The sequence below is a fragment of the Lissotriton vulgaris genome, chromosome 8 (assembly GCF_964263255.1).
Source record: "Lissotriton vulgaris chromosome 8, aLisVul1.2, whole genome shotgun sequence".
NCBI lineage: Eukaryota > Metazoa > Chordata > Amphibia > Caudata > Salamandridae > Lissotriton > Lissotriton vulgaris.
In genome coordinates this window covers 361,991,645-362,014,704 of record NC_141696.1, presented here as the reverse complement: position 1 = coordinate 362,014,704, position 23,060 = coordinate 361,991,645, and the positions used below count along the sequence as shown (strand labels likewise).

The 23,060-nt window shown below is 45.9% G+C and overlaps 1 protein-coding gene across 1 annotated transcript in view; it reads left to right on the top strand.

Moving 5' to 3' along the window:
* The window catches only part of ATP6AP2 (ATPase H+ transporting accessory protein 2), a 59,290-nt gene extending 36,230 nt beyond the window's left edge, over positions 1 to 23,060 (top strand). The window contains exons 4-5 of the mRNA XM_086933280.1: positions 1,198 to 1,293; positions 22,366 to 23,060. Of these exons, the coding sequence (XP_086789406.1) occupies positions 1,198 to 1,293; positions 22,366 to 22,509 (240 nt within the window). The 3' untranslated portion in view covers positions 22,510 to 23,060. The remainder of the gene's footprint in view (positions 1 to 1,197; positions 1,294 to 22,365) is intronic.

Sequence of the window (23,060 nt, the reverse complement as noted above, 5' to 3'; positions counted from 1 at the left end):
GAACGATAACTTCTCTTTAACAAAATTGTTTAGGATGGCTAAATTATTACTGTCGATGTGCAACCATCTACCGCAAAGTGCAGCATGCTCTAAGGGTGTAGTTTTTAGCAAAGCCATTTGCCCTGCCCCATGGCTCCAAATGCCTGGAGTATGGCGTTAGTCATGTGACCTAAGCTTAGGTGTAGGGTGGGACCTTCTGGCAGCAGCTGAATAGTGGACAAGCGTAGCCCAGCCACACAGTGGCTGTTGGGATCCGGATCTGTTCTTCCCCAGTCTTCTGCTCTGACATTGGTTGGCACGGTATTTCCTCCTATAGTTGTCTATTTCTGGTCAAGAGTGAGAAGGGGGTGGGAGGTTCCCCTTTCTCCCCCTCTCAACAAAACCCTGGTCTAGTAGCAGTGATGCAGTGGGTACATGATGAATAAGCTCTACTTAAAAGCAAGTCGGCACCCATCATCTTCAAAGAGGAACCTTTAGACCATCGTTGTATTTGACTTTGCAAGGCTTTAAAAATTAAGTGAATTTAAAGAAACAAATGACATCCCTTAAGCACTGGCTAGGATTGTTGCCCAGCAGTAACTGCCAACAGACCAAAATAATAGATGGGTTACCAGGGCCTATTGCGAGAAACTAATTTTTTATTGGGTTCAGCGCCAGCCTTTGTTCACTGATATTTGTTTGTCATAGATGTAGACTTTTTTTATGCATCAAAGTAGTATGCCGACCTTCTGCTCAGCATGACTGAGTTAAATGTAACATGCATAAAGCTGATAAACATTGCATGACATTGTAAAGCTAATGCTCATACAAATGGAGGAGTAGTAGAGCCAGACAAGAACCCTGGAGTACATCCACAAGCTAGCAAATTGGGACTAGATGTAAAATCACATGATCTGACTTGCAGTACCTTTCCAAGAAAGGATTTGGGCCATGCCATTTTCATTTTATGATATTGAAGGATGGTAATTGTTCCAATAGTATCTTCTTCTGCTCAATTTGCTGGTTAATGTTTCCAGTTTTGGGAGCTCTGAACATACAACAGTAACGTTTCACACACAGTCACTATTGAACTTGCAAGTGTTTGTTAAATGTCAGCATAGGTGAGATTTATTTTAAATGCCTTCCCGTGTTTGTCAGTATTAATGTTTTTGCAGGGTATACATCTGAGATGTTTTGTTTGTTAAATTTGTGTTTTAGGTGATTCCCTTCAGCCTGGACAGTGTTGCTAATTCTATACATGCAATCTTCTCTGAGGAAACACCAGTGGTTTTGCAGCTTGCTCCTAGTGAAGAAGTGAGTATTTCCTCCTTGCAAAAAATGTAGACTCTGATAGACTGATAGGAAGAAAAGGTAGCCTTGCACTGAACGCATTATATTGCTGTGTAAATGTACGTTTTCTTTACCACATTTAAAGTTTTGCATCATGAGACTTTTTTTATTTTTAAGAGACAGTGGGGCGAGATGTACAAACGCATTTTATGGTCGCAAACAGCAAGTTGGTAAATTGCAGTATTTGCAATAAGAAGATGTGGTTGTAGAACCTGCTAAACCCATTTAGCGATTCAGTAACATGTTACCAAATCGCTAAATGACTTTAGGAAATCATTAGAAATCTCTATTTGGAAAAAGCATGTTTAGGGCATCCCATCCAAATAGCAATTGCTGATGGTATGTGTTAAGATTTTGCAACCAAATTCTGGTCTCAAAACAATAATATTTTGCCTGCTACTGAATGGTAGTTGTAACCCATCTGTAAACGGAAAGATCTTCTCCTTGTGCATGACCAAAAACACCTTTTTTTTTAAGTAGGCTGTGTTTTATGCAGAAAATGTTCAAAGGGGCCCTCAATGCTTTTCCAAACACAATTACACACTTGGACTAGGGAATGTGAGTATTCCTTAGGCCCTATTCACAGTTCCAAACAGGCATTCTTGGAAACAAGTTCTTGCATATGTTTATGGGGAAAAAACATTGTAGCAGGGTTTCCGTTCTCCCACAGAACTGTGCACAGAGATCTAGAACCTGGGTGAGTCAGGGTGACCCAGAACTCACCTTTGTTTCAGAAATCCCCTTACCAAGCTAGCTACAGTGTCTCATCGGTAGTAAATACTTCCCAATGACTTAGACAATCCAGAACATGAACTTAGAATACCTCAGGTATCGTGGAACACATGAACACTCTTTCGTTATATAATCATTCCAAACCGAAACTGGGAGTCAGAGAACACACGTGCAAGTTTGAAATGTTTATTTTTCAATGCAACATTCTCAAACGCAGTATCTTATATAATATCAATATACATATTATAAAAATCAGAGTTAGCAGCATAGTCACTAATCCATAATAAGCAAAAGGTGATTGCATGTTATGATTCAAAGATCTATATAATTCTGTATCACCTATATTTCGCGCACCCTAATTAGCATATTATATTATATCTAAGAAGGTCTCATCTGGGTTCTTAGCAGGGCGGACCCATACCTCTAATTCTCAGTAGGAGGAGATCACATCAACCGCTACCAGCTCTCAGCATGCGAAGCATCAAGTGTGTTGTTTCATTCTCTGTAACTCTATCTTAAACCCACGTAGAGTCCAATCTTGGCAGCAACAGTATTTGTGTTATGACTAACGTGGTGCGAGGATCAGGCCTTCAACAACCTTGTGTTAGGTTATTCTTAGACTGTGCAGTTCTCAGTGTGCAGACAGTTGTACCAAGTGTACCAAACACGACTGATACCAAGGCAATAACATATTATTCTCAAATAAACCACATCTTTCGTCTAGGTTAAAAGCTACAATAACAATTAGGTGTCGTGTGCAAACCGAAGCAGAAAGAAAATATGGCGTTTAAACATTTAATAAGCACATGCTAACTTAACACAATATATAGAAATGTAGTAACCATGTGACACCCCCCCAATGATCCGAGGACAGTTAAAAATGAAAAATTATAAGCCAATACTCTGAGAGGCAGGACATGAAAGCAGAGTTCAATGATATTGAGCCAAGCTAAATATATGTAAATGTATGTAAAATTTAAAAATAAAATTCAGGTATGAATGCCTATAGTGGCCACACAAAATATAAAAAGTCGAACTTGAGGCCTACTCTCAGTTAATAGGCCCGGAACATCTGAAAAAATCGAATGTTCGTATTGAAAAAGGCACCATTCAGAATTACTAGAAAGTCACGTGCCATAATGATGGAAGTCATCAAAGTCACTCATGGGTTGAATGAATATGCAAAATAGGTAGCTACAGCTTCCAACATGAAATCACTGTCATCATCCGAAAACAGTTCAGCCATCCAATTAAGCAATGGGAAAGAACATACGTGCTCCTCCAACACCGATTCCTCTAGCAACATCAGAGGACAACTCAGTGGGTTCTCGAGAACGCTCTGTGCCAGAAAGTCATGCGCCGCTGCGAATATGTCCCACTGACCCATTAGTCCATGCATCGCTGCCACAGCCATAACCCTTTCGCCAGAACAGACCAGCTCGTGAGCCACTACGGGGTTCACCAGCTGATCAAAGTTGACGTCAGGAGAAGTCGGTAAACAGAGACACAAATCAATGGCCCAGTCGAAATCACAGCTCAGGCAATGAAACACGGGCTGGACACATGTGAAATAGGAAAATCTGAAGGATAATCCAAAAGCTGTGCTTAAAGTCGCAAGCGGCAGGGAGCCATAGTAATCAAGCATCCGGTTGCGAAACTGCATCAGTAGGTGCTGAGCGTTTCCTTGCGCAGGATGGGCATCCATGTTTCATAAAGTATAATATCACCAGAACGCCTGCAGCCAAAGCCAGCAAAACAGGAAATCCGCCAAACAGGCTAGCGAATATAGAATGAAAAAACGCAGGGATAATAAAAAATACTTTTTCAAATGTAGTCACGAGACCACTGCTAACCATTTTAAAAAAAATGAGCCAGGCTCGTTGTGGAGGAGGCATTGAAGATTTGATGAACCAGCTCGCAGAAATGAAACGGCAAATCAGTACTTAAAAGTGCCTGTACTTCTGTGCGTGTGTTTGCTATGTGAAGGACATAAGTTTCTCGGGCAGAGCTCAGGGCCACCTGCTTTTGAGACAATAGGGCTCTTATACGGCCTAAACCATTGAACTCAGCTCTCAAGGTTGGTATTCTTGGCCAAATTAAAACATCTGAATTCCCATGCGTGGGTGGATATAACACATTCTTGCAGCAAACCACCCTTTCTGACACGGTAACCACATATGCGATACCGGCCTCTAACCCACAACAAAATTCGTTATTCAAAAGTAAATAACTACCGTTGGACAACAAAGTGAACGTGGGAACTATTGCAGGAACTGGTGTCCCTTTCAAAACACAGGCCAAATTAGGTTTGTCCTGATTACAAGAACCATGCAACTGGATGTGTCTGCATATTAGTGAGCAGTCAGGTGACTGTGTACATTCTTCACCATTCAGATTCACTTCATTTCCCTCTTTTAGGCATCTATAAGTGTATGGTAAAGACCATGTCTCATGGAGAAAAGCACTGCCTAATGGTTCATATCGCCCAATGGCTATATATTTCATACAATTTGTAAATTTATACAAAGCAAAAGGTAAGGTAATAACACCATGGATAAGCCATGTAGCAGCGGTCACTTCAGCCACAGAAAAAGGCAAGGATTCTAATTTTTCAATGTGTAACATAGAAAATGTCGCATCTCTCATTGATAGCATGCGCTGTTTTTCAGTCAGATTAAATGGGGCAAATAGTGATGAGACGTTCATAAAATTCCAAGGCACTCGGCCATTCTTAAGAGTTTGTAGTGTCCAAGCAAACTGCATCACAGAACGTAATTGATTTTGACCATGATACAACACGGACACTTCATCATGTACAATGTCAACAACCGAAGACACAATATTGTTTAACGTGTAAATCCGGGAAGAAAGCGTGTTAATACTGTTATCAACAACTGCAAGCACCTTTTCTAAATTTGCTTGATCAATAGCTCTCAGGCGTTTAGCAGCCTCAACTTGGGTAACTTTCCAAATTTCATTGTAAATCGCATACAGCCATCGTTTAGATCTACCCTTAGCTGGGCCTTTTATAAAATCGTTCAAATCCACATTATCATTCAATAGAGACAGATGTAGTTTAACTGCAGCTAATGTGGAATGTTGTAACCAATTCTGACACAGCTTCCCCACAGAATAAGTTGTGACAGTATAGTCTTCTTCAAAACGGGGATCGAGTCTGACTTCTGTGAACCCCCAGCCAAACCCAGAAAACGGCGTTGGCAAGAATCAGCACTCCTATGCCACACCAGCCAACCCTTAGAATCCAAACTGGAAATGTTAAAGGACGAATTGTGTAAAAGAGTTTGCAACTCATGAATGGACAAATCAGTAAAATTACCCCAACCTGTATATTCCTCTAGATCTGGGATGGTCGGTGTATTTAATTTTTTAGAGGTAGCCAATCCAAAGCATGTTGTTTGGAAAATGGTTGAATTTAAAAACAACATGTGATGCGGGATGAGACATGCACGGTGCAAAGCCTCAGTGCCTTGTACCTGCCAATCTTTGGTACCCCAAACCGATTTAAGGTCAATTGTTCCTTTCCAAAACTCGTAGCCATCTACAGCCAATTTGTCTAGAAAGGACGCCGAATACAGCATTTTTGTATCTGTAAGTTTAACTTTGGACATGGGCTTTTGTGTCATTTTAAAATAGAATGACTTGGGATTTGATTGATTAAAGTCTGTAAAATAGGTGTATTTGTTCAGAAACGTATTGGAGCTGCCACCGAATGGAGCAGGGCAGTGTTCCCATTGTGTATAATTCACAGCAACCCTCCTGGAATTTGTTTTATGTAAAAAATGATTTCCATAGTGTTGAAAACAAAACAAATCGCCATAATTAATAGAATCTGTATACAGATCCTCAGCATCGAAGGCAGCATAATACTTTAAATCAGAGAATAATGCTTCTACGGCCTGAATATCCCAATCATCAGAACGTATATTTTGTTTAATCACATCTCCCATGTTTACTCTAAGCACATTTGGAACATTAATCACTTCAGTGGGCCCATGTATCTGAAACCTAACCGCATCCCACACAATCCCATCAAGGACAGGCCAAGCAGTAATGTTAACTGTATTTAAGTTTCGTTTCAGTCTGTGCGCTGAATGTGAAGAGGAAAGAGGGGCCAATGTTCCATTAAGGTACCGAATTCCTGTTTTTTCTTTAACGTAGTGTCCATCAATCAGACGGAAGAAATAAAACACAAAACCAATTGACATAAAAAGATAAAATGAAAATAGGATCAACCAAATGTATGTCCAAGGGGGAATTAAAAAATGTTTTTTAAACAACGTGGCATATCTTGCAATGTTTGAGGGTTTCTTTGAAAGTTCCGAAACAGAGTCAAAAGAGAATCTGGACTGGTTGGCCAAACGTGTCTGCAAATCAGGCATTGATAAATCAGCAGGATAGGAGTAGGTCAGCTCATCAATGTTAGTAACAGGAATAGTATTTAATAAAGGACTGGATATGGCAGGCATCTCGAGGGACACCTCCTGTTCTGCGCCAGATGTTATTGCTAGTACAGAGTGCCTCACCATGGAAGGACAGGATACAGCCGGTGTCATGCTATGAAGAATCGGCCACCCTGTGTGTCTTGACATTGTCAATAGAAATAAATCTGTTTTCCTTACGACCAGGAAGTGGTGGTAAAATGACTGTTCTTGTGCCCTTCACTCCAAGAACTCGAACCGGTGCTCGATATGAGGGACCAAACTCTTTCTTGTTATCGATCTTCTCTCGAACCAGTTCTCCAACTCGGGGTAGCCAGCCAACTACCGGGATCTGCAGCGCATCATCCGATGTGGAGGGCAAATGTTCCTTTGCAAGACTGTCTCTGGTCTTTTGTAGATTCTGTAAAACATTGCAATGTTCATCTACGTCAAAGGCCGTGGCCTGGGCCTTGGAGTCTAGCCCATCGAGGTCAGGTACATACATCTTGATACCAAAGAGCATTTCGTATGGGGTCCGCCCACCCAGAGACCTTCTAGGGAGATTATTAAGCGCACGCTGCACGCCTATGAGGTGGGCTAACCAGTTTCTGCCAGTGCCTATAACTCGAGCTGTCAAAGATTGCTTTAAGTCGCGGTTCATTCGTTCAACTACACTGTTACCCTCAGGTCTGTAGGGACTCGAAAACTTGACTTGGACCCCCATTGAAACCATAGCATCCTTATACGCCTTAGAGGCGAAAGCCGGACCCTGATCCGAATGGAAAGTACCACAGGCAAAAATTCCCACAAAGACACGCAAATCCTTAATGACAGTACGTGAATCAGCGCTCCGATGCGGCCAAACCCACACAAAGCGTGTGCATGAATCAACTGCTACTAAGATGTACTTATACGCAGTATCAGAAGAAAATGGACCGCAGTGATCCAAATAAACGCATCCAAGTGGTTTATTCGAGATGTACAACTGTGTCTGAGGCGGACGCGCAGCAGTTGAAGGCTTAATCTGCTGGCAAATGTCACATTGAAGGACATAATCACGCGTCTGTTTGTACAGTCCCCGCCACCAGAACCTCTGTTGTAGCTGAGTTACAGTGACTGAGACGCCCGCATGCGCAGACGCCACACCTTCATGAGCCGTTGTAATCAAAGCAGCCCTGCGATCCGAGTTGGGAACTAGACGTTCGCCAACTTCAGGGATTTTCACATAAGGAACCTTATCGGGACTTAAGTGGTATGTGTATTTAGAAGGGAACCCCGCAGGATATTTACTTCCCTTCTCTGTTGCAGCAACTGCTGCCAAGATGTCATCATCTATTTTGCTTTTGGATCTCGTGACTGCTGCAACCAAGTATTTCGATACTGCTGACTTCGCTGCTTCATCAGCAAGCGAATTGCCAACAGCGTGGACCCCCACGCGCTGATGACCGAGAGTATGAATCACAAACACGAGTGGTAACTTCTCTTTAAGTTCCGCCACTCGGACCCAGATCGTCTTATGTTTTATTGTGCTACCTTTGGAGTCACGAAATTCATTCTGAATCCAAAAGAACAAGTTTTCATTGTAAGACTGGACACAGTAGTAAGAGTCACTTACGATCAAAGTCGTCACACTAGGATCTGCGTACTCCAATGCAAGCATCAGAGCACAAAGCTCTGCTAATTGTGCGGTGCAGTCCCCAAGCGTCTGCGTGTGCACGACACTGGACCTGAACTCATCGTTCACCATGGCACCGACCACAATGGCGCAAGCGGAAACGTAGGCATGTTTAGAGCCATGCGCAACCTGCGCCGAACCATCAGTGTAAATGATGCAATGGAAATCCTCCAACGGCCGCATTGCTAAGGGAGCAGGATTAACAAATTCATACTGTAAATACTCCTGCGACCGTAATGTGGCGTCAAAAATGAACGTGACATCCTGGGACGTCAAGGATGCAGCCCATTGAATCCACCGAGGGTGCAAAGCTTTGGAATTAGGTACACTGGCTTTCGTAACCGCCTCTAAGGCAGGACACGGGGTAACAACCAACATGCGTTTTCCTTGCGACAGGGCTCGTTCCTTAAGAATCGCCATCTGCACAGCCGTTAACTTTTTCTACAGTGGAAAATCGCAGTTCAGCCGAAGTGTACAAGTGTGACTTGTAAGCAATATGTACTGTTTCTCCTTCATTAAAAGTCAGGTACGTGAAACCCACCGCCCCAGGGATAATCCTTATCACTAGGTTGGTCTGGTTATCACGAGTCTGTAAGTATTCAGAAGCGAGCAAATCAGCCTGCAAAGACTGCAGAACGGCCGAATGCTCAGGCAGCCAGCATGATTTGGAAAAAGATGGTTGTATCAAAGCATACAAGGGCTTGATACGCTGGGCATATTCCGGAATGTAAGTCCTCCCGAAATTCAAAAATCCCAGCAGAGATTGTAATTTTTTCAGTGTTGTCGGAGAACGCAACTGTGCGCATTTCTCCAGGAAGTGAGGTGCTAAACCCTTCCCTTCGTTGTTAAGCTCGTAACCTAGAAACAACACTGTGTACTCTGCAATGTGCGACTTTGCAAAGTTAAACTTGTAACCTATGTCTGCAAAGTTACAAATTATGCTATTTACTCGACACAGATGCTCCCAAAGATCGTCGTCTGTGAGATAAATGTCATCCACATACGAACAAGCAACTGGGTCGAAGCTCTCCAAAAGAGAGACTATGCGGGCGGAGAATACTCCAGGACTGTTCTCATAGCCCATTGGAAGACGCCGAAACATTTTTTGCACACCGCCGCATGTAAAACTGGTCCATTGGGAACTTAGACCGCATAATCTATGGGCATAAAAACCATTGGAAATGTCAAGCGTGGTTTTGAACCGTTTACGCTCAAGACTATTCACGAACGCAGAGCCATGAGTATTCTGTACTGCGCAGTTACGGCAATGCGAGTTCAAATGCCTATAATCCAAAACCAAACGATATGAGCCGTCCGGCTTGTTTACAGTAAAAAGAGGGTTATTCATCGGTGACACACACGTTTCAATTACACCTTGATATTCCAATTGTTCAAGGATAGCCGCGACTGAAGCTTTGGCTTCACTTCGTATGGGATATTGAGGTTGAGGCTGTGGTTGAGACCGTAAAGGAATCTCGTGGCTTGGTGACAATTTATCCCAGCCACACTGATTACGGTACACAGCCGGCGCAAGCGCCAGAGCCCACTCTTCTGCAAAATGCAGCGCTTCCACTCTCGGTACAGTGTGCACGAAACTGGGCAGGATTACCTCTTCCCCTCGCGGAGCTGCGAGAACAAAAGGTGGGGGCCAGTCAGCCTCCGAAAGCAAAATGTCATATGTAGACAAGAGATTTTCCCAAAACACCCCTTTTACAGTTCGCTGCATGTCACCTTCAATTAACAGGACAATTTCAAAAAGTCGTTCAGGGGGAGCAACATGCGTGTCAGCAGTTTCAATCACAACATAAGAATCAGTCGCTGTCACCTTCAACAGTGGACGGAGGGCCTCTCTCACTATGGTAATCTCTGCTCGCTGTCCAGCAAGGTCAGAGCCCACGTCAGATTCCGAAGCCGCGTTCTCACTATCTGGGGCATAACGATGCGCTGTCAGGGCGGCGACTTTCTTCGTGGCAAACTGTGGTCTCTTGGGCGTAGAGCCTTCCTGCTGCTCTCCACCGTTTCGCGGGCGGGGCTGACCACGTCCTTGCTGGCCACCCCTGCCCCTGCCGCCCCCTCCACCACCGGTTGACGGAGCCGATGAGTCCTGAAAGGAACGAGGAGAGCGTTGGTCAGAAGCCTGAAAACTCTCAGGCGATTTAATCATCGCGCGGTCGCGCAAATCATAAACACGATCCGACTGCGCAGGCAACGGAGACGCAGGAGCAGAAACCTGTGTTTGTTGTTGTTGTTGCTTTCCCTGATTCTGCTTTTTAGGCCAATTTTGTTTCTTGGACTTTTGTTGACCACCAGTTTCCGAACTTTGACCCTGGGGCTGTTTCTTCTCCTTATCAGGAAAAGCTTTAACCCCCATTGCATTGCGGCCAACCATTTTGTAAGCAGCTACAATTATCCTTGCCAACCGTCGGGGTCGTTCGGCCTCGGGAACCAACGCCAACGCGTTAGCAACTTGAAAGTTCACTGCATCCCCCTTGACATTCGCAAGGATCAGATCGCAAACTACATCAAAGGAGCCACACAGGCGCATACCCAATTCAACAGCCGACTCCGGTCCGTGTTCGTCTTGAACACGTTTAAGGACCCCACCTAGATTGGTCACAGACGGGGAGCCATAGCACCTCGAATAGACCGCTGCAAAAGTCTTGCCCCAGGTCTCACAGTCAACAAGTTCAGGAGCCAAATCCTTCGGCAAACTTAGTGTAAGAATCCGGTGTTTATCACCCGGACTCGTGTTGGGAAACACAGCTTCCAGCTGGCCGAATTTCTCAGCAAGCCAGAAAGGAAAATCATCCTTTTCTTGGGGCTTTTTACCCATCACGGAATTAACCATGACCGGATTGATTTTCAGACCAGCATGTTCTGCCCTAAGCTGTGCGCCCCGTGGGGCAGCGTCTTGAACATTACGGCTAGTGTAATGAACAAGCGCTCTAATCACTGCCACTGCGACTTCATGAAGCCGCCGCAGATCAGCCACGTTACAAGTGGCGCGTTGAGGGTGAGGAGTGAACCCAGCCAAAGCGGGCCAAGGTGTGCCCGGAATGGACAAAGGACCCAACCTCGAAGCCGATAATGAGTGTGGTAGGGCGCCACCAAACCAAACTCCATGCTGCCATGCATCTATAGGAACTTCCAGTGCTCTGTACGGAGCATACGCAGCCGGTACAGCTGTAGCAGTGTATGTATGGAACACTCCAGAATTTGCGTCCACCGGCGGAAACTTCACCCACGAATAAAACAGTTTGTACGGGTAAGCGTGTTCCGCACTCACTACCAGAACAACAGCCAAGCCTTCCACAGGAACATCATACATCCGCAAATGGTCACGCACCGCAATGCGACTATGCTGCGGGATGTCCACGGCTTGTGCCATGTCAGCACAGAAAAGTTAAAACACAAAGATTACTTTGTAGCACAACTGGGTAGTAATTCAAGGAAACCGTTTTTAGATAGATTCAAGCTTGAAAAAGACCTATTTCAAAAATAGGTAGGTTTTTCCGACACTGCCATTTTCCGGAAACGGGAATGAAGGCGTTAGGGTTTGAATGTTATACTACTCGAGTGTCATGATATAAGGCCAACCAACGTACGGGCGCCATGTAGCAGGGTTTCCGTTCTCCCACAGAACTGTGCACAGAGATCTAGAACCTGGGTGAGTCAGGGTGACCCAGAACTCACCTTTGTTTCATAAATCCCCTTACCAAGCTAGCTACAGTGTCTCATCGGTAGTAAATACTTCCCAATGACTTAGACAATCCAGAACATGAACTTAGAATACCTCAGGTATCGTGGAACACATGAACACTCTTTCGTTATATAATCATTCCAAACCGAAACTGGGAGTCAGAGAACACACGTGCAAGTTTGAAATGTTTATTTTTCAATGCAACATTCTCAAACGCAGTATCTTATATAATATCAATATACATATTATAAAAATCAGAGTTAGCAGCATAGTCACTAATCCATAATAAGCAAAAGGTGATAGCATGTTATGATTCAAAGATCTATATAATTCTGTATCACCTATATTTCGCGCACCCTAATTAGCATATTATATTATATCTAAGAAGGTCTCATCTGGGTTCTTAGCAGGGCGGACCCATACCTCTAATTCTCAGTAGGAGGAGATCACATCAACCGCTACCAGCTCTCAGCATGCGAAGCATCAAGTGTGTTGTTTCATTCTCTGTAACTCTATCTTAAACCCACGTAGAGTCCAATCTTGGCAGCAACAGTATTTGTGTTATGACTAACGTGGTGCGAGGATCAGGCCTTCAACAACCTTGTGTTAGGTTATTCTTAGACTGTGCAGTTCTCAGTGTGCAGACAGTTGTACCAAGTGTACCAAACACGACTGATACCAAGGCAATAACATATTATTCTCAAATAAACCACATCTTTCGTCTAGGTTAAAAGCTACAATAACAATTAGGTGTCGTGTGCAAACCGAAGCAGAAAGAAAATATGGCGTTTAAACATTTAATAAGCACATGCTAACTTAACACAATATATAGAAACGTAGTAACCATATGACAACATTTAGCTGTGATTAAAAGAGCAGTTATGTTATGTTATGTTAAATAGGTCTTCTATAGCGCGCGGCTACTCCGAGGAGTGTCCAGGCGCTTTGTACTACATGACCTAAGAAGGAACAAACAAAACATAAACAGTAAGGATAAAGCAAAAAGGTCACGATTCCGAACAGGGCAGGAAGTCTCTAACAGGTAAAGAGCCAAGTCTTTAAGCCCTTCCTGAACGCAAATAAATTAGACGTGGAACGCAGGGTCAAAGGTAGGGAGTTCCACAGCTACGGAGCTAACAGCCTAAATGACCATCCTCCAATGCGGGCTTTTTTTATTCGGGGGACTACCGCAAGGAAAAGGGACTCCGATATCCAGGATCGTGCCGGATGGTAAAAAGCCATCCTCCTTTGCAAGTATTGAGCTCCCGTGGCATGCAAGGCTTTGTGCGCCAGCGTCATAGCCTTGAATACTATCCGTTTCCGGATGGGGAGCCAATGTAAAGCTTGCAATAGGCTAGAGGCACTGGCTCGCCTATGAAGGCCAAAGATGGCTCGCGCGGCAGCATTCTGGGTCACCTGTAGGCGTTGTAATAAGTACTCCGGGAGACCAAGATATAAGATGTTACTTGTTCTTTTGGCCAAAATATCTGCGGATTATAGGTCCCTCATAGGAGACAACAAGAGTCTTTGAACAAGTTTGATGATCCAGGAAATAAAGCTCCACAGCTGCTCTGGAGACACATTGATAGGCAGTTGGGGAAGAGCAAAGCCAACCTAAATAACTGGACTACACCCACATGGCGGCCAAATCTTCTGATACTACGCTTCCCGCTAGATTTCAGCAATTTTGAGAGCTGCCCAAATCTTGATTGCCAACTGGCAGTCGGACATGCCTCAATGCTGCACCCTTGCAACCAAGAGTGTTTTAAGCCACATTGTAGCCTGGAACATATAAAGGTACTCACAAAATGCTTAGGGAGTGCAATTGGTCCCACAAGGCAACCTTGAATAAATGAAGTCTGTTATTTTGCCCTGACAGGTCAGTGAGCAGTGATGACTTAAGCTGACACAGACCCATACATATGTAAAGTTTTTTTTCATGGTGGTGCCGCACGGAGAATCTCTTGAAAGGAATTGAATTCCAAAAGGACTTGTCCTCCCAAACCATCATTGTAGGTACCTTCCCAGCGGGATAAGGAACCCTAGTGTATCTTCACTGAAGTCAGGAGACTTTGTCCTAGAAAAAAGCTTTGCACCAGATCAGTCTGTTAGAGCTCAGGCTGGTATACCAAGCTATATATTATTTCCTGTTGATAAGAACAAGCTATTTACTGGCAGACTATATCATGGCAATGAGCTATTTAACCCCTTGGCTGCTGGGGTAATTTTCCTGCTGTGCTGGGGGGCGCGCGCAGCGCCCCGGTGCTCATGACGAGCTCAGCTCGTCATGAGCTACAGTGCTCCTGTGCTCATGGCGAGCTGAGCTCGTCACGGCCACACCCGTTTCAATAGAACGTTCAGCACAGCAGGGGAATTATCCCAGCGTGCGAGCATTCTAATGGCCATGACGAGCTCAGCTCGTCGTGAGCACCGGAGCACTGTAGCTCATGACGAGCTGAGCTCGTCATGAGCATGCAAGGGGTTAAAGGAGCAAGGTGAATTAGTATGAGAACTTGGTCCCAAAATTTCCCACTTGTCTTTCCATCCTTGAACTTGTCTGCATAAGTTGCACATCTGACGTTACCACAAGAATGCATGGACATTCCAGATTAAGCAAAATGTTACTCTACTAGATCATCCTACTCCTTGGAAAAGATTTCCTATCTGATGCATGACGAACAAGAACGTCTTCCCTTTTACCTGCTTATGAAAAGCAGTGCTGCTTGTTGGAACAGCACCCTGTCGTAGAGGAAAAAAAAAGTTTTAGTGTTAAAGAAGTGGAAGATCAGCAGCATTTCTTCAGCATATAAGGAAATGACTTGCATTGCATCTCCCATCTATATGCCCCACCCACTGCTCAAAATTTAACCGCCAAGGGCTCTACTGCCAAGACGAATAAAAGACTAGAGGGGCCATCCCTTTCTAGTCCCCTAAGCTATAGAGTAGCTGTTGGAAATGTGGTGGCCAGTCTGATTCTGGCTGTAGGGGAGGCGTAGAGTGATTTAATTTGTTGCAAGAAGCGGGGGGTCAGATCCTAAACTTTTAGCACATCTAGCATATAATCCTAGCTCTGCGTATTGCATGAATGTTTAAGATAAATGTGAATGCATGCTGCCTCTGACCAGGTCTGCAAAACCCATTCCATCACGTTGTACAAGCGACGTATGTTGATGGAGGTGTTATGCCGGGGGACAAACTTGTTTTTGGTCTGACTGAATGAGGGATGTGAGATGGGGGTGGAGGTAGTCAGCCAGGATTTTGCTTAGTATTTTGTAATCCCTATTTAAAATGGTTAATGGGCTCATGAGGTAATACTCCTAAGATCACGATTGGGCTTAGATATGTATGTGACGATCGCCTCACTAGAGGTAGGGTACGCTGTTGAAGAGCTTCAGCGTACAGGCTTGCAAGACATGGTGTGATGATGGATTTGTAAATTCCACAGGTAGGCCATCTAAGCAAAGCCTTTTCACAAGTGCTATATCTTGAATTGTTTGTCTGATTTCTTGTCTAGAGATAGGGATCTTGAGCGCCTGAACATGCCTAGGAGGGATGCGGGGATTAATTAGCCCAGAGAAGTCCCTAATAGAGTGTATGGAGGAATGCAGCTTATGGGGATGAATCGGATACACAAGAATTCTGCCTGACCTGTCTGCCTCGACTTGGGTTTTGACCTCATAGGCAGCCATGTTGATGCATCTCAGCAATTCCATGAGATCGGCATGTTCGCCTTTTGTCCATGAAATTTTTTCGGACCTTTCAGGGGCAGTAATTGTTCTCTTCTCCAGGTCTTGCAGTTCAATCTTGGTCCACATCAAGTCCTTCAATTGTAGGGTGACTCCGCATATAGCTACTTATACACCTCCCATTCGAGTGCGCGTGCTTGGAGGCCGACTCTGCATTATCCTGAAAGTACTGTACGCAAGTCTCATAGAAAGCCCCATCCTCTAGCTATAAAAGTTGGAAACTCCAAGAAGGTATTGAGGTAGGTACTCAAAAGCAGCAGGTTATGATCTGATAGGGTTTTACTCAGATATTCAAAGTAGAGGATGTGTGGGTTTGTAACAAAATGGCATACCAGGTGATCAAGGCAAATATAGGGGGGCGTGGGTAGGGAGTGATAGAGTACTGCTTAGCCCATTAGTGTCGGGTATGCATCTATCTATAAGATCACATTGATGGAGTCAGTCAGCTAACGTCACAGCGTTATATACTACAGGGATACCCATAATTGGGGGGGCTGCAGACAGTCCAGTAGAACTGCATTACAGTCTTCCACCCGGATCTAATCAAAGTTCGTCTAGGGCACAAGGTACATAGAGAGAGAGACTAAATGTTGCAGCTGATCCGTATTGGGGCCTTAAATCAAGCCCAACACCACCGTCCGGCCATCCAGGCACCCCAAACAATTAAGAATCTGCCCACAGGAGCAATCCGGGCGTCCTATGCACGGATAGGGATTCCACTGCAGATCCATATGGTAGTACCCCGGGCAAAAGAGACATATGCCCATGCTATCTCTGCTGCAACACCAGAACCTCCCTATTGTTTAAGTATTTTTGTGCACTCTGATTTTGTAGTTCTTACTAGCACTGCCCATCCCCCTCACGTCATGTGATGAACTTCTATGTACCCCGTGTCCCTGTGGTATTCATAACACAAAATATTGTGTAAGGCCTCCTCCCTCAGCCCCCCACGAGAATTCCCAACCCTTGAAGAACACCCCGGCCAGCAAAAACGAGCATTGGAAATGCAATAGGTCTCGAATTTGAGTTAGAGCTAATGGTATTGTAAATGGCAATGTCTTTTAGCCATGTGTTACGTAGTGTATGCATTTGGTGTGTAGTGGAATTATGTGGGTTGGATTGGAATTGTAGCAATGGTGGCTGGTGGTGTGTGTGCCTGTAGAAATTGTGCACTGATGGGTGGTGGTGTGTGTGCCTGGTGGAAGCGTGCACTGCCGGCTGGAGGTATGTGTGCCTGGTGGAAGCATGCACAGACGGCTGGTTGTGTGTGTGCCTGGTAAAAGCGTGCACAGACGGCTGGTGGTGTGTGTGATTGGTGAAAGCGTGCACTGGCGGCTGGTGGTGTGTGTGCCTGGTGAAAGCGTGCACTGATGGCTGGTGGGGTGTGTGTGTGTGTGTGTGTGTGTGTGTGTGTGTGTGTGTGTGTTTGGTGAAAGCGTGCACTGACGTCTGGTGGTGTGTGCCTGGTGGAAGCCTGCACAGATGGCTGGTGGTGTTTGTGCCCGGTGAAAGCGCGCACTGACGTGGTTGTGGTTGTGGTTGTGGTTGTGGTTGTGGTTGTGGTTGTGGTTGTGTGTGGTTGTGGGTGTGGTTGTGGTTGTGGTTGTGTGTGTGTGGTTGCTGTTGTGTGTGTGTGTGTGTGGTGGTTGCGTGTGTGGTGGTTGCGTGTGTGGTGGTTGCGTGTGTGGTGGTGGGTGTTGTGTGTGTGTGTGGTCTTATGTGTGTGTTATGTGTGTGCCTGTGTGTGGGGTGGACTTAGTTCGAGTTTTCGTACCCTGCACACTCACACACTGCCCCTACACACTCACACACTGCTCACCCTACACACAATGTTCACCCTGCACACTCACACTATGTTCACCCTGCACACTCACACACTGCTCACCCTGCACACTCACACACTGCTCACCCTGCACACTCACACACTGCTCACCCTGCACACTCACACACTGCTCACCCTGCACACTCACACACTGCTCACCCTACACACTCACACACTGTTCACCCTGCACACTCAAACAACTGCTGTCACTCTCACTCTGCTGTCACACTCACTCTGCTGTCTCTCTCACTCTGCTGTCTCTTATGCTGTCACTCTCACTCTGCTGTCTCACTCTGCTGTCTCTCATGCTGTCACTCTCACTCTGCTGTCTCTCACTCTGCTGTCACTCTCACTCTGCTGTCACTCTCACTCTGCTGTCACTCTCACTCTGCTGTCACTCTCACTCTGCTGTCACTCTCACTCTGCTGTCACTCTCACTCTGCTGTCACTCTCACTCTGCTGTCTCTCTCACTCTGCTGTCTCTCTCACTCTGCTGTCTCTCTCACTCTGCTGTCTCTCTCACTCTGCTGTCACACTCTGCAGTGCCATGTAAATGTGCCAGCTCCATCAAAGCATCTCTGCCTTGGTCTCATCACTTGTGCCCAGACTCTGAACAGCAGGCAGCCTCCCTCCGCTAATCTCAAAATCATGATGTAGCGGCTGGTGGCAGGGCCTGCAACGCTGCACTTCCAGCGCCATGTAAATGTGCCAGCTCCATCCAAGCATCTCGGCCTTGGTCTCGTCACTTGTGCCTCGACTCTGAACAGCAGGCAGCCTCCCTCCGCTAATCTAAAAAACGTGGCTGGTGTCTGGGGCTGCGGCACTGCACTTCCAGGGCCACGTAAATGTGCCAGCTCTATCAAAGCATCTCCGCCTTGGTCTCGTCACTTGTGCCCCGACTCTGAACAGCAGGCAGCCTCCCTCCGCTAATCTAAAAAACGCGGCTGGTGTCAGGTGCTGCGGCGCTGCACTTCCAGCGCCATGTAAATGTGCCAGCTCTATCAAAGCATCTCGGCCTTGGTCTCGTCACTTGTGCCCCGACTCTGAACAGCAGGCAGCCTCTCTCCGAAATCTCAAAAACACGATGTAGCGGCTGGTGTCGGGGGCTGCGGCGCTGCACTTCCAGGGCCATGTAAATGTGCCAGCTCCATCAAAGCATCTCGGCCTTGGTCTTGTCACTTGTGCCCCGACTCTGAACAGCAGGCAGCCTCCCTCCGCTAATCTAATCTAAAGTACAAGATGTAGCGGTTGGTGTCAGGGGCTGCGGCGCTGCACTTCCAGGGCCATGTAAATGTGCCAGCTCCATCAAAGCATCTCGGCCTTGGTCTCGTCACTTGTGCCCCGACTCTGAATAGCAGGCAGCCTCCCTCCGCTAATCTCAAAAACACGATGTAGCGGCTGGTGTCAGGGGCTGCTGCGCTGCACTTTCAGCGCCATGTAAATGTGCCAGCTCCAACAAAGCATCTCGAACTTGCTCTTGTCACTTGTGCCCCGACTCTGAACAGCAGTCAGCCTCCCTCCGCTAATCTAAAAAACACAATGTAGCGGCTGGTGTCCGGGGCTTCGGTGCTGCACTTCCAGCGCCATGTAGATATGCCAGCTCCATCAAAGCATCTCAGCCTTGGTCTCGTCACTTGTGCCCTGACTCTGAACAGCAGGCAGCCTCCCTCCGCTAATCTTAAAAACACGATGTAGCTGCTGATGTCGGGGGCTGCTGCGCAGCACTTCCAGCGCCATGTAAATGTGCCAGCTCCATCAAAGCATCTCGGCATTGGTCTTGTCACTTGTGCCCCGACTCTGAAAAGCAGGCAGCCTCCCTCCGCTAATCTAAACAACACGAATCTGCGAGAAATGAAAGCTATCGCGAACTACAAAAAAAAAAAGCCAGCGAGTGGTGCGCGTGTGCGCCACTGCGAGCATATGTTTTGAATTATCGCGGCTGTCAAGCAGCGATAATTCAAAACATATGGCCTCTGGTGCGCGTAACAGACCAATAGGCCATGGGCTGAGCTACGCGACGGCCGTGGCCTATTGCGTGTTCTGTTAAAAAACATCACGCACGCGAAGGCCAATGAAAATGGACCTTGGAAATAACACGCACGAACTGCCTGGAATTTCCAGGTTCCTTTTCAAATCCCTGGGAAAAGAACTCTCGCTGCGCGACACTGCATGCGCAGTGTACGGCAGGCCCGAGCCCTAAAAAGTCATCATGCCAAACTACAAACAACTCCCAAATGGAAAAATATAGCAAAGAGCACTGAAGGCACTACGTTAATGTGGAAAACACCAACTGCTCGGAAGCTAGGCATTGCAATTGAAGGGGAGCCATCCCACAGGTCAGTCCGCTCCATCCAGGCTAAGTCACAGCTGGCACATGTACTTCACGCTTGCGGTTTGGCTAAGCAATCAGAGTTAATAAGGAAACACGTAGGGCAAGTATACATATAGCATCCAAAGTTACAGTACCAGGTCCGGTCCAGAGAGCTGCCAGCCTAGACCAGGTCATCTTCAGTCTACGGGGTGACCCAGGTGGTCGACAGTTGAGCTTCTAGTGGAAGACAACCACTCAGAGTCCTCCCCAGAAGTTAGATATCGGTTATACCCTCTTGTAATGCGCAGCATGGCAGCCCAACTACCCTTGCCTCGCCTGGGCCTGTGAGGGAAGTCTCTCCTTAGGGAGATGGTGCAGGGATCCTGAAAGTTGGTGGTGCTACCATTGTCATTTTCCAGTGCCCCGCATTCCTGCCTAGAAAGGAGATATGGTGCCATATTTCTTATATATCCAGGCCAAGGCATCGTTCGGCTTAGCGAAGAATAAAGTCTGGTCTTCTGCAATGACCTTCAGTCAAGGAGTCGCAGGCATCAGCACCAGTCTAAAACGGGCCCAAATCAAAATAAAGGTAAGCACAGACTAGGTCCCTCTGTACCAGTGGTTGGGATCCACAGAAATCTGTTAGCTAGTTTGTGCAGGTAACAGGCCACCAGTCCAGTTGTACAGCCGGTGGTAGGTGGGAAGGCACTGCTTATGCACAGGACCCAGGCTGCTCAACACTGTATTAGGCCCTCGCACCAAGCCTCAAGAAATTGAATCTTTGGTGAGGGGGGAGTAGGGAGGCTAGGAAATGGCTACACACTACATCAGTCAGGGGCTCCGCAGGCACAGCCACCAGGGCTCCAAAGTCCCCTGGTCCAGAACTTCCAGATTTCTGGTAAGCACCGACTCCTAGTGCCCCTAAGCTGTAGAGCCCTTTGTAAGTTGCCATCTGTTCCGGGCTGCTTGGCCACATCAAGCCTCCCTGGGGTCCTACAGTCTCCAGGAAGGAAGCCTTACTGGCTGCAGCACACCACGGGTCCCAGGACCGAATCCACCCAGCGGGGCTTGCACACTCTGAAAGCCACCCGGAGATGCAGCCGCCCCTATCCAGGTCCTTTCTGGGCTCTGCTGCAGTCGTGCAGCCAGTTAGGTGTCCGAGGAGCCGCAGAAGTTGGCAGCTACCCACACGGGTAGGCCTGTTCCAGCATGGTCCATGTTCTTTTTGGCTCTACGCAGTAGACTAGAGTTGATGTGGGACCGACTGGCTTTCTTAGCCCTCTGGGGGTATGTACTTCAACAAGAAGAGTCACTGGTCGGTCGCTATCTACAGTGCTGGATGATGGTGGGTGAGCAGACAGGACACAGAGTAAATCTATTCTGTTTATGCTATGTTCGCAAGCTGGCCACTTCCCCCTCGAAACTCAACATCAACATGACTTTGTTTTTACAACCTTTCATTGCAAGCAGCTTTCCTAGTACCAATTGCTTCTGTTTGAAGGATTAACAAGAGAATGGCTCTGTGCTCCCAGGATCCATGAACAGATTTTCATTTGTAATGGACTCACCCAGCCTTGCGGATGAAAATGTCTCCGATTTCCACATTAACTGAATGACTTTTTTAACAACCTTCTTTCACAATCCTTTAGCAGGGAGAGCTTTTCAAGCTTTGAACATAATGTGGATTTCACATATCTACATGTACAAAAGTCCTCCGATCATTCAAACAGCTGTGGGCAATGGTCTCATCCTCACTGGATTAGCCTTTTGTAAGTAGTTCTTATACAGATGAATAGTTTCATGCATCTCTCTGTTAACAAGAGGGTAACAAATCCATTCCTAGGACACTCCAGTGAACTCAACAAGGGAAAAGCTGCTACGATGAGCAGTAACCTGGAGATTCATTCACATATTTGCCAGATACTATTGTCTAGACTCCAGGAGAGGTGCCCATGCCTCTTTGTGAAATCTTCCTGTTCGATTCATGCCATCTTTCAGATGGTTATCACCCTGTTAGTCAGCTTGCCGCTTATTTTAGGGGTTGGACTTTCTGGTCTTTTCAGGGTTTATCACCATCAGTCATGATCCCATAATGGTGAAGGAACTTTTACATACTTTGAACTCTTAATTCCTCATTATACAAATCTCCATTATTCTCATAAATGATCCACATTTCTCTATAGCAATAAGTTCATGATGAAGTCGCAAATAGGTTGAGGATCACGAGTTTCCCAAAGTATTCATAACTTCCATGAACTTTACCCTGGTGGAGAAAGACTATTTCAAGTAACCAGCTTTTTCTTATGTGTCTTTGTGTTTAGCTTTCTATAAAAAAACGTGTAGCCTCCATAAATTAACTTGTACAGGTTGTGTTATTGGGTGACCTCATCTTGTGCATCACATGAATGTACAGTTTATAATTGTTCACACAAATTAAATTGTCAATAGTCCACTTGAGATGGGGGAATTGCAGTAGCTGAAGCACAGTGATTACCCTTCGAATAAATCATTTGTGCACATTCAAGAATGGAACTTTGCATGAGAAGGAATGTTACATTCAGGAAATCTGTAATGAAGCTGAGCTGGGCTAAATTTCTTTTACTTCTTGCAGCGAGTGTATATGGTGGGAAAAGCAAATGCAGTGTTTGAGGACCTGTCTGTGACTTTAAGACAGCTGCGAAATCGCCTATCCCAGGACAACTCAGTTCTGAACTCCCTGCCCCTCAACTCTCTGAATAGGAACAATGAGGTATGAAAATGAAGAGTAAACATTGAGTTGACATTAGGTTTAACCTTGTTTTTTCCACATCTGATGTCTTATTATGTTCAGTTAAATGTATAAAACGTGCATGAGTGTGGAAACTAAATTGCAACTAAAAGTGGGGCGGGGGGTATTCATGAAAGTTTGGTTGCTTTTTAATGAAGGGCTGGTGTGACTGCGACCTCCATTCCCTGAAAAGCAAAGAAGGGCAGCCAAATGCTTGACCAGGCCGGTATGTAGGCCATCCTTGCTTTTCTGTGAGGGGTAGCAGAAAACGTCTAGTCTGATAATCAAGTGGAGGGAGGTTGGGGCGAATGATGAAAGAAGCAGTATAACAAAGTAGACCCACATGGTATAGTGAAACAGGGTGATTACTGCTGAACAGTGATTGTTCTGGAGCAAGAGTAAAATGCTAATTGAATGCAATTGGGCTGCATTGAAGCATATCATTTTAGTATAAAATACATTTGAAATGCACCTCAAATTCTAAATTAGCTGAAAGACAATTGTTGGGTAATGCACAGTTATTGCCTTTTATAATTGGC